Source organism: Branchiostoma floridae, chromosome 5 (genome assembly GCF_000003815.2).
Source record: "Branchiostoma floridae strain S238N-H82 chromosome 5, Bfl_VNyyK, whole genome shotgun sequence".
NCBI classification, from domain to species: Eukaryota; Metazoa; Chordata; class Leptocardii; order Amphioxiformes; family Branchiostomatidae; genus Branchiostoma; species Branchiostoma floridae.
The window spans coordinates 20287626-20306681 of NC_049983.1; the positions used below are offsets into that span (position 1 = coordinate 20287626).

General features: G+C 41.4%; 1 protein-coding gene across 2 annotated transcripts; it reads left to right on the plus strand.

Annotated features, from left to right (window-relative positions):
* Positions 1-8832: 8832 nt before the first annotated feature.
* LOC118415112 lies at positions 8833-18540 on the plus strand. 2 transcript variants are annotated; one of them, XM_035819473.1, is made up of 2 exons: positions 8833-9924; positions 16972-18540. In XM_035819473.1, exon 2 carries the CDS (start codon positions 17038-17040, stop codon positions 17563-17565), a length of 528 nt encoding a protein of 175 aa, XP_035675366.1. In that variant the 5' UTR covers positions 8833-9924; positions 16972-17037; the 3' UTR covers positions 17566-18540. The 2 variants fall into 2 exon arrangements, with proteins under 2 accessions (XP_035675366.1, XP_035675367.1); XM_035819474.1 differs by having other exon boundaries at positions 16977-18540.
* The last annotated feature ends 516 nt before the right edge of the window (positions 18541-19056 follow it).

The following is a 19056-nucleotide window of genomic DNA, read 5'->3' on the forward strand; positions in this document are numbered from 1 at the left end:
CCGTACATTTCATCTGCTCGCCTATCTAATATATAGTACAGGAATATTCACAACTGACCCGGATTCGTACACAAACGTACGCAGGTCAGTCCAGTGCGTCGCGCGGTGGGTTACTGGCGCGGCGATCAAAAATAAACACAGACAATTGTAACGGCAATTCTGCACAGATGAATGAACGGTCGGGCACGTCTCAGATTCCTCGTTATCTCTCCCCAGGATAACCGCTACAAATGAGGATAATGTCTCAGGAGCCCATTTAAATTGATGAAGTGTTCCCTGGGACCATGTGATTGGTGGTACTTCAAGTTTGCGATGTTACCAACTGCAGCTACGTTCCCATTCTATGGACCATAACGTCAATCTCAATCAGAACTGTTTGGAATGTGTTGTTTTTGTTCCCTATAGGTTTTACATGGCTTGAAAGGTAAATATTTAATCGTTTATGATGCTTGATAGCCACTCATTCAAACAACACATTACACTTAATTGGTCACCACTGTGCCACTTATGCAATTCCTTATTAGTATTGAACTACAACACAACACAACACTGCTATCTTGAAGTCGCAATAGCTTTCTGCTTTGTTAAGGAATGGACCACGACTATAAAAGTCAGTTGCATCCAAATTAATATCGTCCGGCAGTGCTGTCCGAAGTTCTGACACGACCCCAGCTAAATCTAATGGTGCCTTTCCGTCAGACGAGTTAATGTTTGACCGGATCGCCTTCCCGAGGAAGTGTCCGCGCGTGCGCGAGTGGATGGAGTGCGGCCACGTGTGATCTTGAGTATATTACCAGAGGGTAGAAACCGATGAGTTTCTAGTGATCGTCAAGTATCAAACTGAATGTGTCCTGCTTCCAGAGCACCCCTTGCCCTTGGTAATAAATGTAGGAAGGTCATATACTTCAGATCTAGTCACCTTTAGCACAAATATGATTTTTTTTACATATATTTAGGGCTTCCAAACTTTTTCTTCACTTTGTTAAGCATCCTTGCCATTTTATATGATCATAAGATGTAGACGTAGAACTAGAGAAGTAACGTTTGCAAGCCAATACGTAATGTTTACCTTCACATGGTCAAGTCTAACAAATCACTGCTTTGTTTATCTTACGTTAGTATATGGTGACCAGCTGCTCCAGTTCTATCCTGCCACTTGCTACATTATGTAGTCGACCACCACTGAGTGTCTGTCTGCTACTTAACCATGGTGACAGTCGTCTGGCCCAGGTCATTGGAGAAGAAGAAACAGAGCAAAAACAATGCGTTTCTCTTCCATGAAGGTAAACGTACACGGATATTTGTGCCTTTGTTATGCCGATATATTTGATTGATTGCATGGTGGCGATTCGCCTGACTACGGAAACATTGCTGTGTCGTGTCGCGGTTTTATTAGTCTGCCCATGCAATTATGGAAACATACGCCAAGTAGTCAAATACGCTGTTTGGGTGGCGTTATGTTGTAATGCAGACCGAGTATGTGTGTATGTTGTGGCACATATTTTTCACCTTCGTCACTTTCCCATGTACAGTTTATGAAAATGTTACTAGCGTTACCAGCAATATTTACACATATTGTGCAGTGAAGTGGAGCGTTTGATAGACATGTACGTGGAGGTACATTTTAAAGTACATATTTCTATTGCACGTTCATGGTCCAACCCGCCAAATCATTGAACATCAAACGGCATATAGATCGTAAATTTACGATACGCACAAGTACGATATAACTTATTCAGTCATTCATTTCATTTATTTGTATCTTATTTACCAGGGTGGCTCTCTCAATAACAGGGGTCTGATTTTCAGCGTGCCTCTGGTCGCATACATGCAAACAATACAGCGCCCTTGTACATCAAATTCCAATATCATTATCCATGATTGTAGTTGTTATCAATCAGGTTTGTTGTGTCAGAATATTTATAAATCATGACTTTGAGTCATGTACAGTCGATAGTATATCACGTAGTTTTTGATAATTGCTAACTTCTACTGGAAATTCAGGAGTTACAGAAATAAAATCGCTACTGGTTCGACTGGTAACCTGATGCTATTGACTACAAGCGTAGATACAGATATTAGCATGTAATCATCATTTATGTATGGCGCATCGATAAACGTTACTATTTATAGCCTTCATTCCTTGGGATAACTTTGTTTCCTGTAAAGAATCACGGGAGAACACGTGATTCGCATGACAACCAATCACACGATAGCAGGTATGCAAAAAGAAACCGCTAATTTATTCATATTCAAGTGATAACAGATCTAGAGACGTGATACGATATGCAATGTCAGATTCTTGAGTTTAGATGAAGTGCCAGTCAACGTGTATTAGACATGCAGTTTTATCTGTGCTGCACACATGCGCGTGTAACTCCGCATTTATGATATGCAGATACTGGAATATAATTATTCAAAGTAATGACTATATCCTTAACGCCCTAACAGCCATGTCTGAAGCTGGATTAGGTAGGCATGGTTGGGCAAAAGATGACAGCTCTGTTAAGGGATGGATCAAGAAGAATTTTGTTGGATGAAGGGACCGTAAAAATAGGAATGAAATAAAATCGCTATATTGATGAATTCCATGACGACTCCATGAGCCGTGGAGGCGATAGCTATTGATGAACTCCATATCATGATATTTCCACGGCCCTGGAATTCATGTCTCAATTAATGAATTCCACGGCCAAAGACTAGTATTTCATCCGTTTATAGCAGTGGAGGTCCTAGACTAGCATAAGTCGGTGAATTTCACGGCCGCGGACTTGTACATCACCCTCCATTTTTTTTAAACCTTTATTGAAAAATCATAACAATTACATCACCCTCCATGGCCGTGGACTTCATCGCTAAATCCATTCATCCCACAGCCATAGACTAGTACAGTCCCGTCACAGGCGTGAAATTCATCATCGAAAGAGATGAATTCCAAACTTACCAATTCACGGTCTCCGGATATGCCTGATATCTCAAGTTGTTTCTGAATACTGGTACTTACTCGCGCCACTCTTACATAAAACATGTAATTCCTGTCGACAGGATTGGATACTCGTTCTATTCATGTAATAATATCTATCGACTTAGATGTATTGGCTGTCTTGGACACGTCGCTTCGGATTAGCGTTTACGCATTTTGTCTGATTTGGGCAAAACTTTAAGTTACTTCACACAAAATACACGTTCCTTTACTTTACATAAAATATCTGAAGTGCAAAATAACACTACTTGTTTCTTCGTATGTATACCTCATTACAATGATAATGGAATACACTTATATGGAATATACTAGAGTCAATACTTTTCATCGTATGTATTGGCTTGAATGCTAATGAAAGAGATAACAACTGCATGTATTGGTTCTGTCCATGGTGCTGAAAATGTTATCAACATTTCGATTTTTCATTACAACTAGTACATTTTGCGGAAACGTGAAAAACATGAAACATAATGGCTTCATAATGTTAATGTTTAGTTTCTGTCCTAACAAAGTACTGTCCTGTTAATTCTTACTCAAAGACATTCATATGTATGTTGACCAGCCCCTGTCCTACCACTTGGTGCATTTTGTGATCAAACAACACAGGGTGTTTGTTACGTATACATAAATTTCTCCAATAACCATGGTGAGAGACGTCTGCTGGTCAAGGGCATTGGCGTTATTTGTTTGGAGAAGAAGAAGAGGAAAAGAAGCAAAAACTATGTTTCCCTTTCGTGAAGGCAACCATGATAACGCGTATCTCAGCCGATCATACCATTTCATTTACCTATCAATCAAGCTCGGTTGAGGTTGAATCTCCGGATGTTCGCAAACAATCGTTAAATCACGAAAACCCTCTAATTGAGCCCTGAAGGGGTTTCTTATCCTCGGAGTCCTCAGAAGAATGCTACATGGGAGATGTCACAACGCCATTAAGGCGTGCCACTAGAGCATCGGAGGACGGCGTAGTTGATCTCTTTTACTCTAATGGTTTCTAAAACATATTCATTGCTTATCATACTGAATATCAGATGTGGTTGGGGAGATTATGGGCTTACCAACGCTACCACATAGACCGACTGTGTGTGTCTGTTGCATCTAGAGCAGGATCAGACTTGCGTTATGTTATTTATAGATTCCGTTTCAATGAATTTTCTTGGGATTATGCAGTAAAACGTAAATTCGGCTTATTTATTGTTGCAGTGGTTTTCATTGCCTAAAGATGTTTGGTTTTTAGGTTGTCATTTCAAATAAAATCAACTTCTCATCACTGGCATTCGCACTTATCCGTTTAGATTCGAAAGAGCCGGCTCGCAATAAGCAACTGAATTCATCATCCTTACATGGAATAAAGCATGAAATACCCTAATATGCACATACACGCCATGGTAGAACATTTGCCTACTATCTTTAGGCTTTTAAGCTTAAAAGCTTTAGCAATATAACATCTATTATCATAATACCGGTACGTTTACGACGATTTCTCTAGCCATACTGATTTGACACATTGTCAACGCATCATTTTCTCCAGTTACATGTTGCTGTTATAGGTTACCCTTGCCACTTCTTCTGTGTAACTTTTCTGCCACTCTTGTCCTGCTAAAAGCGTAATATTGTAATTGTAACACGCCGCGGAATTACACGGCGAACGGGCGCTTGGTTGGGAGGGGGTAAAAAATACCGGTAGGAGGAAACACGGCACAATTAACTGCCGCTATGTACATTTATACATCCTCTGATGTTCCTTCCTTTTCTGTCAGTAAATGCATAAAACATAAACCTGCATGAGCATACAAAATGTCATGAGAAAACGGACGTATACTGTCAAGAATTTTCATTTAACTTCTGTCCGTCACAACCGCTATGACGTAACACTTCACAGCTAGCGTAGATATAAAAATGGCGGGAAAATGGCTGCGTACGTTCAATTTTGCCCATTCAGTCATAGATCCGGGCTATTATGCAACGGTTCTTCACACTTTTACATGAGTTGTAGGTCACCAACAGAAATTCAAGATTGTTGTTGAATCATGTTCGTCTTGTGCCGTGAGCATGTGTAATTATGATCTATAAATTTGGCAATGAATGTGACAGTGTGTTCGTCCCACGACGAGCTGCCTACCCCGAAAAAGATACTGAAAACTTTTGGCCTTGTTGTCTTCGAATGCATTGTTATCGATGCTTTGTAAATGATGTATTGGACACCCAGATGTCTGAAGTGTGCACAGCTCAGAAATAACTATTGTTGCATGTGTAGATCTCTTTAAGTTCCAGTATTTTGAATCTACCGGTATAAGTCTTACTACCGGTATTATGCCAATGCATGTTAGGAGCCATTGGAAACAGCGGGACCTATTTGGTTGCTGCGGTCATCTATGACTTGGCACTTCTTCAAAGGTTGTTTCAAAAGGCTAGACCCATCGACTCCATCCCTCTAGTAAACGCTTACCCTGCTATATTAGCTTATAACTGCGTTTACTAAAGGTGGCATTAATATTACTTCCAACAAGCTCCCGATGGTTGCGAGTAATCTCCAAAAATTACAGCTCTTGCAATTGTATGGGATTCAGACTGCCATTACATCTTGTTGCCAATAATGTTGGCACCATTATGAACACCCTTGAATTATGTAATATCCGTGAATTTACATCTAAAGTAGCAATGTAAATAGAAAAATCAATTGGACAAATGAAATTACATGGCCGCAGGTCTGTTCCAGTACTGTGTTCGATGAGTTAACAATTATTGAACAAAGATAGTACTGAATGAGATGTACAGAGAAATTGATACGTGGGGGTGGGGGGCAGATACCGATAGGGTAAATAAAACTCTCTTATGTTTGTCCAAGGGTAAAGGAAATGGTAAATGATGACGTTGAGGATGACATACTCAGCCTTAAGATTTTTTTTTTCACTTCGTTTTGACATATTTGCTTAATTTGCATAAATCTGCATAAAGAGCCCTTTAGATAGCTTGACCACTATGCCCCACGTGCACCTTGCCGCGTTATATACCTAAAACTGATCGAGAGTCATCAAGCTATCATTTTATGTTACTGGGCTAATTATGTACAAGGTGGGTTACGTTTCCATTTTCTACTCTCATATGTAGAACCTCCCAGTCCTGGACTATAACGTTAAAACGCCTTCAGGTGTAACACACGAGTTTTGTACACTAGGTACAAGCTGCGTTAAACCGGACTGTAAAGTTTGATTGGAATAGATCCCTACTCTCTCCTGTGGTGGGTTCTTTTATTTAAGATGTTCTAGGTGTACTGTACGTGCGGCTGTGCTAGAAAAAGGGCATTCGGCTTTCCGTCCCACCCAAGAGGACGTCCTTAGTCGGAGCTAGGTACTCATTTTTACCTGAATCCAGTTGGGAAATAGGCTGTGCCTTCCCATAGGACACAACATATCAGCCTGCTATGGATTTGAACACAGAACTTGTAGACGTAATGTCAACAACCCTAACCACAAGGCCACCAAGTTCAAGAAGTACATTGACACCCAAGAACGAATGTGGTGATTTTGTCCCTTATCTCCATGGAGCTTTATCACATCCGCCCTCTAGCGGAAAAGGTATGCAGCATAAATTAGTCTTGGTAGACTTGCAGATCCAATTATCTACAGAGCTATCTCGGCAGGGATCAGGGTAATGAGGCTGTGCTGTACGCATAACACTCCCAAATGCTGCCTCCGATCTTCCAATCTGAAGACAATACCTGAACTTATCATGCAAGAAGCATCCGTCCAACTAACCGCGATATCACCCGGCCTTTGGCAACTCTGCCCGTTCAAATTAGTTTCCCCCGCAAGTTTGGAGATAAGATAATGGTTTAGTTCCGCCAGGGTGCCCCGGTATATTGCAACACGGTATAGGCAATCTTCAGGGGGTAGCTTCCCAATATATGAATCAGCCATGCTTGAGCTCATGAGAGAAAAGAAAGGAAAACGCATCGGGCTTGGTGGTAAATTTGTATATCAAAAACATTACCAATGGATGTCAGCGCGCCCTCGTTATCTTAGCGTGGTCCAATATTTTCCCATTGCCAATACTTGTTGAATACGCCTGGGAAATTTCTTAAGGTTTTGACAGGTCGATTGATGGGTTGCACGTCTAGAATAGAAACGGAAGTCATGTTGCGAATACCCGGGGCCTGACTTGTCTTTCAGCTTCTTTTGAAGAACGCAAAAATCCCTGACGTGTTTCTCTACTGTAGAAGTCCCACTATAAGCTGTCCATACAATCAACGGTACACAACATGGAGTCTATGACAAATTTGTTTATCTACATGTAGCTTGCAGTACATGACCTTCACACACCATTAAATGAATACGATATACACGGAAACACTGCAGGTGACCAATTTCCCCGGCTATTTGATTGCGCAGTGTACTTCTCTCTTCAATTCCAACACGTGAATGATTTCTCAGTCAATTTTCTTCATTTCCCACCAGCATACACCTTTTCAGTCAGGATTGGATGATAATTTTTCCCACCTGTGGCGCGCGTAAGACGAACGACTCGGGAGACATGAGCGGACAGGTGTGTAGGAGACACGCCGGGTGACTCGGGTGATATGCCGGTAATGTCGGGAGAGGTGTAGCGGTGACAGGCCCCGCTGGGCGAGCAGAAAAAGCGTTGACGGATGTTACAAATGGTGGAACATGATATGATATATCACGCGGAAGCAGTAGCACTGTACCATTTCTATATGTACGGGTTCTGTCGGGGATTGGGGAGCACTTCGTAACGATGAATGAAAAACCTTAAATGTGTGTTTATACTCTTATGTACAGGCCATCATGATAAAGCAGTTCTAAGTGCAATTACACCTACAGTGGGTAATAATGTAAACTTGTATGTTCAGGTTTGACTTCCTTTCGCTTCTTAAGACAGCTTTGAACGCAAGGACTAAATAATGTTTATCAACCAACCTTATCTTTCTACCGTGTATTCTATGATTAACATCAATGGATTCGAAGTGGGATTAATGAATGCATCTTTTATTCTTAGATCTCAGGGGCGAATGAATCTTCATTTGTCAGGTCTTTATGATAATCTTCTTTTTCATAAGTCAAGCATCCCCGTAGAGCATGCCTTTTAATTGCCTTTTAATATATGTTTTCAGGGAATGGTTTACGCTGTGATTCATTGTTTTTCTACAAGGCTGATTTTCATGACATGATGTATTTAGTGTCGTCCTTTCTCAGACAAATACAAGTTCAGTCGGCTCAATGCAATATTCAATGTGATTATAGTCACTACACTCCGCCAAAGCCACTTCAGTTTAATGTAATAATGTAAGACTACCGTCTGGCGCGTGGCCGTCTTAACACGTTTGCGATGGTTAGACATTCAGCAATTAATGATGGTATTGCATCTAATCCGTCTATATCCTAGGACACGTTTTCTGATAAATAAGAGACATTTCAGATGCTATCTGTTATCCTTCTTCAGTGATCTAAAATAAGTCCATGTCAGAACAATCCTCACGATTGTGGGACGTATCTCTTTCATCTTCAACTGTCTCCATAGTTCCATCATAAAATGAAATTTGCTTTCGTTTCCAAACCAATCTTTATTAATACTCTTATAAAATCGTTACGCACTCTCTTTTTTAAGAAGCTAGAATCTACCGTCATGTTGAATGCACACGCCCTTTTACGTCACCAATAATGTATTGCATTTCTAAACCAGAAGATCGTTATGCCATATAGATGTACATGTACGTACTAGTAATCCTGAAGACATTTTTCAACCATAACGCTCGGCAAATATCTGACTTGGAGACATTTGGAAGAATACGAAGATCGACCGACTAGCTTATATACTCAAGACATCTGCCGAGCGTCTAAGAATATATTCCAGATCATCATCAATCCATCAGTAGTTTACCGGCTCCTTTATGACTGGCTTTACTATGACCCAGGCATCAAATGGACGAAAAGAGGCCCCTTGCCACAGGACAGCTTTTAGTGTAGTCACTACGGAAAGCTTTTGAGAGTTGCTAGTGCGCTGAACAAAGCCCTGGTGCCCATTTAGTCTATGTTGTATTAAGGCAGGTTAGTGGAAAAGCCATGCAAACATACGGCTGACGCTTTTGTCCTGAGGGTCTTTGAAACTCATTTTATCCTTATCCGTAATCATCTTTCGCTGTTTATGTGCGCGGAAAACCGTTACGTCACCACAATTTGCCCAATAACCGTCGCTGAGACAAGTATCTAGATGCGCGGGTTGATTGACGTATGATGTGAGTTCTCTTGGGGACAGCGCGCGTGCTGTTGTAGTGCACGAAAGAGCGACAGTATTTGGTACATGTCCAGCTGAGAAGACGGGTCTTAAGGATTTATCAGCTGGTACACGTCCCTCTGATGACGGTCGTGCCAGACGCCTGGCCACCTTCCTGTCGCGCTGTTGGCGGGACGGTCTCGCGGCTCGGTGTGATACGATCTTCAGGCGGGGAGCACGGCGTTGTCAACGGAAATCGGACTGCCAAATAATTGCGGTAGGACGTCGGCTTTAAATCCGATGGTAATGTTGGTACTGAGGCGACATGGCTTTTTTTCGGCTGAAATGAGTCGAAACTAAAGATAAGGAGAGAGTCATGATTATTACCACGGTGGGTAGTCATCGTTGCCTGGAGACCGTCGATCGAGCCAAATCCGCGCGGTGTTCCAGATAACGGCACATGATCGAGCTCACACAGGTCCTGGAGAAACCGTTCTGTTCAGTCCGTCTATACGTAGCAAGCACAAAGGCGTACATCATAGCACTAACCACCTTCAGTCTGAAGAAGACAGGCTGAACAGATGAATCAACACTCTGCTGTCAATCAGTCAAGAGGGACGTCATCGAACACATGAGTGAAGAGTTTGTCACCAGGCACACGCGGCAATCGCAAAAAGCTGTAAGCTCCAAGCGCCCGGATCTCAACACAGGTAAGGCGAGGCTCGGGCAGTTGTTTCCAGGTAACAGTTGATTGCTCTACAGTCGTGGATAGGTATTTGATGTTGATGATTTCAGTTGTGAACACGCGCTAGAGTTGTGCCTTTATCTTTTTTTATTTCTTCTAATTCACTCTTAAGCTTGTTTTAGGCGGACGTGACAATGTTGATGATGAGGCACTCAGTGTCACTAACCATTTTTTATCGAGGCACGCGACATTTAAACGCAGCTTATCAGATCATTTGAAAACACTCCACGTGTATACACAATAGACGACGGTCTGGTTCCCAAGTTGCGAAGGTCTTTCTAGAAATGAAACATGGCAATGTTACCCATTGGCAATCACTAGTAATCTTCGTCACGTTTCCACAATAGCAATGCACCGTCGATATCTCCTACGTGCAGCTAACCCTTGCCCCCCATTAGTTTACCTTTATGTTTTATGTCTACAACTTCATACAACTAGCGATATCGTTAATTCATATCTGTCATTTGTGACTCCATCGTTCTTGCTAGGTGCTGAAATAAGAAATCGTCACCGCTGGGATGTGGTGAGGGTGTGGATGTAGACTAATGGCCACTCATCAGAGTCCGTAGGGTTTAGTGGCACGGCACAACATGTATCCCCGTGGCATGCTTTAAACTTCGTTATGTGGGATTTCAGCTATTACGCAGTCGACTGACATCGCCCCTGTAGGGAAATAAAAGGCTTGTGGGCATTACTGACGCCGTGATATACTTCTAACGAGCTAGAACCCAGAATCCCTGGGAATTATCTGTTCCCAGTCGGGAAAACGTTATCTCTTCTGGCATGAGTAATTTGCTGGGTGTATAGAAAGTGTAGGAGGTCTCATGATGAAGTACGCACAGCCGTGATTTCCGCGAATCGATTTCTCTGGATACCCGTGAATCATGTAGTCAACCAGGCTGGGAATTCGTCAACATGCCTGATGTTAGTCTTTTAAACATGGATCCGTTAAGGTTTCGTGACATCATTGAATGAGAAATGCACGTTATCTTATTGCCTAAACATTTTACCAATATTGAGACTTAAACTGACCGTTTCCTGAAGGAGCGTCAGTATCGTTGTTGGTATCATACAATCTATTGTATCGTGTGATCACGTGAGCTTTGACCGTTTCTTGTGATTGACAGGAACAGAATTAGCTCAGAAATAGTTACCAGATACTTTACGTACGATTCCACGGGACCAAAACAGAGAATCTACTTTCATAGCGCGTGAATGGGGTACAGTAGTAGCAGGCCGATTCGTTGACTGTGCCTAGTACTGCTGATTACCTGAGCGAGACCCGTTAGGTAACGTACCAAGGAGCTCATTGCGTATTTCAATGCCATTTGTAGTATGTTGTTGATCGATATTCGAAAATATATTGGAAAGAATATATTTTGACTTTTTGAAAAATCCACATGCCTGCCCTTAGTATATTAGGTCAGGGTGGATTTTAGCAGTCTGGTGTTTTCTGTCGAAACTCATCACATCTAGCCGTAAAAGGTTACAAGGCTCCTCGTAAAACAAAGAATTGGCTGAACACATGCCAAATGGGTCATCACGCTGGAGCTGATCCGTGTAATCTGGAGTAGAAATGGGCAATTACTTCTTTGACATGGGTCATGATGGGCATGGGGTCAGGAATAGCAGTATAAGCAATTTGCATAATGAAGCGGCATAAGAAAGTTTTAAGCTCAAAGTGGGGAGGGGGCATTTGGCACTGGAAAGTAGCCCGCCCCCCTCCCCTCAGCCCTTAAAGTCAATTTTGACTGAATTTGATAGCCGTCGGTGAGGAAACATAGTCCACTGGCCAGCTGACTCCCCTGGCGTACTGTAGACTCTATTTGTCTAATTTCTGCAATTAGACCACCGATCCGCGGAGAGGCCATCAATTTAACACGTCTATGACTATGATATGGAGCATTGACAAAATTGATGTACTCTATTAAAATATTGGACAATAACTTATAACAGCATCTTATCGTTTTGACAGAAAGAGGACGACGTGATGGAACGTTCGCATTACATTCAACGTTGAAAATCGACCGCTATCATAAAGTTACATAAGACCACTGACTTGGCTATATGAATGACATTCGCGCGCGCATTAAGTTTTGTCTGAAACTGAAGAATGGTTGGTGACCATACTGTAAATCGTGCAAAGATCCTGCAGTCCGTTCAGTCAGTTATAATGAAAGCAAATTCTATTTTTGTTTCCCCCGCATCAGTTTTTGGGTGTGTTGGGAATGTCACCCATATAATTAAATCAGTATGGCCTCACCTAGTTTCACGAAGCCGACACAAAGCTAAGGTTACTATGAAGGTAGTGATGGTCCAAAGATCCCCGACTCAACATCCACAGCCTAATTCAATCAGAAACGAAATATTAGATACTTCTCCCCAAGAAAATTGCAAATTGATCTTTCCTCAGTCTTTGTGGACACATTATTACTTGCTCATTGGGAGAGGGCTGGTGGATACAGAACTGTGTATTGATTAACCACAACATATCCCCTGATCCCTTTTCTATCAAATCATATACTGTATGATCTCAAGCAATTTTCTACTGAGATTACTTTTGTCACGTGTATATCCATGGGGTGTTACTCGATCATTTACTAGTAATTCCCTTCCGTGATTTTAATGCATGTTATCCTGTATGACATGTAATCAATTCAACTTTAATTTCCTTAATTTTATTTATTACCATCACGCACAAACATCATACACGAAATGCTAAAAAAAAGTCTTTAAGAAATAGATTGACAGCTCATATTCATGATTACACTAAAATCAAGGAATCGGTTCTGTATCAAAAACTTTCTCCCTAGAATGCGACACATCGGGCAGACCATAAAGAAAAGAAAAATAGTTTATTCAAAACTAATACAAAACTGGGCCCAATATGTTTTCTCCAGGTACGTCTTAACGGTAGTACGATGTTTACCTGGGGCACATGGCCAAGGTCCACATGGCATTCAGAGGTAATAACTTAGTGAACAACCTTTTGGCTGTCTTCATCCACTTAATGGATATGCTATCTTATGGGTGTTGTGATGAAGTGGTCACCGGAGGTGGTACGCGTATATGCGTAATTGCACGGAGTTTAAAAAGTTCAAGTCGTCCACTGGGAAGCTCAAAGATACTCCTATCACCCTTATAAAGTGGGTATTTCATCAATATGTCCACTGTGAGTAGAGTTTGAGTGTTTCTTACGAGCTAAATCTTACGTTATCATGTCATGTGTGCCGTCCTTGTAATATGTTGACGTTATGTATATGTCAAGAGGTAATAGAGGTAATCAAGCAGGAAAGTTTAGTGTGCTTTTTGGTAGGTACGTATGAGTTACTTCAGAAATGTATTGCATGCCGTCTGAATGAGGAAGTAACACCGTTGAAACACTAAGCCATATATATTGCCATATATAAGCTGTTTCAATTTTGTGCTTTGAATATGATTTTGCCACAAATGGACATCAATCATCACAAAATGGAACACTACTTTAACATCGTTTGTATGTTGTGCTAAATTAAACACAAAACTATAACGCCTCTCAATGCATACATGAGGAAAGCACACTTCTTACTGGCAGATATTTGTAAAAACAAAAACACTATAACGTTAGAACAGCACACATATTGATGCTACATTGAAATCCTCCAATATGAATACTATTGATATATAATTTCTCCTTTACCCTAGCGTCATCTTAAAGGCATTGTTTCAACTGAGCAATTAACAGGACCTTCACACTGAAACCGACTTAGCAGAAATCAAGAGAAGCAGTCGGAATGAAGTATTTGCAAAATTCGTGCCACATTTGGGGGCCATTTTGGATGGTAATTCCAAATGGACATTATATCCCCTTCACACGAGAAGGAATAAGCCAAAATGCCACCAGAATGAAAATTCTTTTCTATTCCTGCGAATTTGTAGTGTATTCTAGAAATTCTCACAGCATTCCAGATATTCTTTTAGCCACAGCCTGGCAGGATTCGAAGCGGCCTACCGTTTCGAATCTCTATCGAATGAGATAATAATATTTCGAATGATGTTTGAATGCCGTAGAATACGGCCATAGTACAGTTTGAATGCCGTTCAATATTTCTCCACTTCAAATGCACCTCGAAAGTTTTTAGCATGTCAGAAACTTTTGGGCCAGCCAAAAGAACGAGAACAAATATCTGGAATGCAGTGAGGATTTCTAGAATTCCAAGAAATAGAAAAGAATTTTCATTTTGAAGGCATTCCGACTCATTCATGCTCTCATGTGAAGGGCCTTTAATATTGAAATTGGTTCATATGCATATATGTCATATTTCTCGCCATTTCTCGGTTCTAACTCTAACAGTGCCCTTTGGACTGTGTGTATGTTAGAGTAGTCTTATGTCCCCAGGACCTATATGATGCAGTGTGTACCCGAGGGTACCATCCTACTTTTTACCAAGTTCAGGCGGCCTCTGTACATGTGTGCTACGATAGTAAATCATTGAGTGCATAAAAGGACGTGTGATGGATTTTATTGGGTACCGTGGATGGCAAATATTGAAGACCATGCAAAAGCTAGAATGTGTTATCACAGCTTATGGAAAGGTTTGTGACAGGGTCAATCTGGTTCTGCGTTCTACACGTACAGAAATGATAAATCAAAATCCAATGATGATGTTCATAAATCAAAAGCCAGAATTGTGACTCAATGTGCAAAGGAATAATAGTCATAAAGGCATATATGCGTTTAAATCTAATCAGCTGACAACAGATCGTTACGGCGAGATGAAGAAAGCTTTAATATCAACTGCACGGGTCTTATTAAGTGTTATCTCGGTCTTACACTGTGAGGACCGGAGGCGATTAAACACCAGTCATTGTCTCCTGCCGTTCCCTGGTGCCGGGCTCACTGAAGACAGGTAGGTAATCTGCCAATTAGACATTCCCGTCTGGGGATGGTTCTGTAGGAAATATCGTCATGGTCTCCCAAGCACCAATGGGTCACATGATAAATTCATCCAACCTTTAAATATGAAATACTTCGGGGAGATCTAAAAATGAAAATTGATTGGTAATTTGATCGTCCTGAAAGCTCGCCACTGGAAAAAAGGCAAACAATCTTATTTTCTATATCCGCAAATCCGATGCGAAGGAGTGCATTCGGTATCACTTTGGTTATTCAGTCGACTCCCATAGGCACGGTCTGTCGTGAACGTAATTCTAATGTAATTGTAATAACTCCATAGCATTTCTATTAGCTAAGTGCGCACAACCACTTACTTTCGCAAAGGACAATAGCCAACATTATGTGTACCAACTAAGTTCTTTCTGAGATCGTAAGCAATCATATAGTTTTACAGTCCACCTTCACATCAAGGAGGCAGCTCTACCCAACCCTGATGTGTTTGTAATGGGTAAGGTGTTTTCAGGAAATCTGCAACGCATTTGGAGGGTTACAAACGGAATACAAATTACCAAGCAAGGTAGGTTGCAAAGAGGTGATCAAGAGAAATCTCGTCAGTAGGAAAACGTTGATTTTGATATAACCGGGTGTCATGTTTCAACAAGGTCATTCTGAAGGTCACCACAATGTCACGACCTCTATAACTGATTTCATGTGCTGCAAACTTTAAAATGGCAGCGTGCGGCTCCAGAGATAAGTGGTTGAACCCATGGACATTGCGTTTGTTCTAACAAACGACCCGTGATGCCAGTAGGATGGTCCGCTGTTATTGCTTCATTCGTTAGCCGCCTTTGAAGTTGTGAGCGAGTTTGATAGTAAAACCTGTCCGGGTTTAAGAACCGGAAATTGATTCGTGCTCCATCTTACGCCGTACCGTCCTTAAAGTGTTATCCTTTCAGCAAACTACCAACTTGTGTGATAGATGCACTAGGCGTAAATGTTCTGGTCCGGGGACGTTGTCTGATGAAGTTTGTATCCATCTCATTTATCGTAGTTGGTCTCAGTTTATTCTAGACATTGCCAAAAGACTTGAGGCTATGCCATGGAATAGTACAATGTAATCTATAATAATGACTGTGCCTTTCCGTCTGTCATTGATGGATTTACATGCTTGGAATGGGGAACAAAAAATCAATGAAAGCTAAGATCCAGACATCCCTATGTCTTTAACTTCAGGGCGGCAAGGTATCAAGAAAGATGTATGATACGGACGCAACATTCCGTCTTGGATTGTAGTGTACTTCTACTGAATCTGATGGGATTTCTCCTCAACTGTCTTTATAATTTTTGAGAGTCCAAATGATACGGCCAGGTAAATCGTAAGTTAACTGGCTAAACTATAATTGATTGTTAACCCACCACCATCTTGATTGGAATAGGGTAAAGAAGCAAAGTCTCCCGTTGCCACGCAAAATCTCGCGAGACTCATCACGAGTAATCATAATAACTCGCGCAAGCGTACACACGAGCTGGAAGAACAAGGGAGTGTCATGACAGGACCGTTTGTACTTAGTGAATTAGTATGAGGGTCTAGCTATGCTATATTACCAAATGATATGCCATACCATGGTCGGATATAAATAAAGACCACATCAAGGCCTTCCTCGACACTTTGTAATTCTTCACTGCTCTTCTATTTCACTTTAAGTTAAAGCGATCCGATGTGAATTCCTTTCGACCGTGCAATTCATTGATCGAGGAACGCAGCAAGGATTCACCTTGACGAGGGTAAACTTGTCCTTGAGATAAACACATCCCTAGGATATTATTTCATGTGACAGACTATCAATTACATTCCTCACCACTGTACTTTCCTAGCCGTAGGGGTGTTTCTGAGCATGCATCAGTCTAATGAGCGAAAAGGGAAAAGCTGTTTATTCACATATTAACGGTACTAGTTATCTTACCAGTCTGCTTTTGGAGCGTATTTTTTGGAGGATTGGTTTGTATTAGTATATCTAGAAATCGATTGGTATCTAAAATAGCTGTCACAAATCGTCTATATGTATAACTTCTGATAATGTGCTCGTATCGTTGTTGACATACGTACTCACGCATTGCCCTCTCTCTGTGTGTCAGGGCAGCAGTTGGAGCAGACGTCACATCGATCGACCACACCCATCGACCCATAGGATATCTGCCGTCATGTCCTCTGGCGATGACGCAAACATGACGTTTGCTATCATTGATGACGTGGCCATGACCAAGGGTCCTTACGAAAACATGACCTACTCGGAGAGTACCGGGCAAGGTCAGACTGAGATCGAAGTTGTTCTGCTGTTCTTTATCTTGATGTTTGTGATCGTGATGGCCAGTGTGGGAGTCAGCAGTGCCTGTAACAAACTCGCACGTCACTTGGATGACAGGAAAAGGCGGGCTAGGATCCTGCCTCAAGACACAGAAGACTCTTACTTCGACTCTGCGGAAGGCGCAGAGGACAGGAGACACCTGGAGGAGGAAGACACGGGGTCAGATATGGACATGTACAAGAATGATAACGTCTATATCGTGACGAGGTCGTCTCCGACTGATGGGAAGAGACAGACAGTGATAGACGTGGTGCCTTTGTCCTCTCCAGGGTCATCTTGTGGAAACTCTGTGTACGGCAACGCCAAGGTGTTCTCACGGACTTCCCTCAATCCAGATATTTTACTTCATTCTAGTTCCTGTTAAGACAATTAAGTTTATTTCATATATGTCGACGCAATAATCTATGGAACAGTGCGTTTAATTTTTCTACCTGACAACCGTGCAGATATGGCTGATGGTTTCGTTTGAACCATTTAAGAACATATGCACATCTGGTGCGTGCTATGTCGCAGCATGTCCAGGAACAAACTTTCAGATTATTGATTGAAGCCCTGGAGGAGCCAAGATAGCAGAGCAACATCAGAGAAAAAAATGTATCCTTCCGGCGTTGGAAGTCTGTTTTATTACACAAGACCATTTTGTTCAGCAATCTTCTGACTGTGAATTCCATCACAGACGGCAAGGGGTTTCAAAGTACGTCATAGATCTACCGACACCGTGGGCTCAGAAAAAAACAGGCGGACAGAGAATGGTGATGAATAACCACTTCAGCAGACTTACCGTTAAGACCAGTGCCAGCCTCAACCGCATTCACATGCGATAACATCAGAAATATACGAGAAACAAAGGCTATCTATGCACTTTAAATGCTGTAATACTTGCCAATAGAAGATATCGCATGGTAGATTGAAAATGGCCAGTGTAGCTACGTCTTTATATAATAGTTTCACGAATTATCAAACAAGTAACAACCGAAAATAAACTGGAACCGACCCTACAGAATCGTAGACAATTTTCTAAAACAAAAACAAATTTGAAAACTATCTAAAACAATCGGGTTGTTTTGTGTAGCTCTCTTGTGTGACACTCCTTTTCAACACTTGTGCAGAGATGGAGACTCCCATATATCACGTTCAAGAAAGCCAAATACATTCTTGCACGTTCTTGCGTATGTTTGCGATTTCCCTGAATACGAGTATGTGCATGACTTCAGAGTTACCATGTGTCTGAAGACTTATATTGTGCCTAGCATTTTATTGCGAATATCGATGTGAGATAAACGTTTTCTTCTTATTCCTGTGTGTTTTTTCATATCTATCAAAAACAGCGTTCTAGATACTGTAGGTGAATTTTGGGGCGTTTTTCTTTGGCGTTCAAAACGTTTTAAAATTTCTTGATAGGAAGAAATGACGCTATATACATCGGCTCTTCATTTATCTAGTCTGTGGTATGCGTGCAAGAAAAAAAGAACTTACAGAGCTGTTTGAGGGTTAAATGGTTTCGAAAAAAGAATCACATAGCCGCCAGCGTATGGATTCGGATGATTTCTTATCAAAATTGAAACCATTTTAGCCTTTTCAATATGTCAGAGCTGATTGAAATTGCTTAAAGGCAGATTTCCAGGAGAGTGTATTGCATTAGTGTACGGAGTAGACTGTTTCAAAGACGCCGCATTCACCAATACATTGCAGTAATGCTATCACGGCTGCCTCAGGCCGAAAACGTACACTGCGCACTACAGAGCTACGGGGTATTACTATAAGTACCATATTTCATCTTCTAGCTTGCTTTAAGTCAGTTTTCTTATCATACAGCATAGACGATTGATCTATCCATCAATTTTCCCTGTTTCTC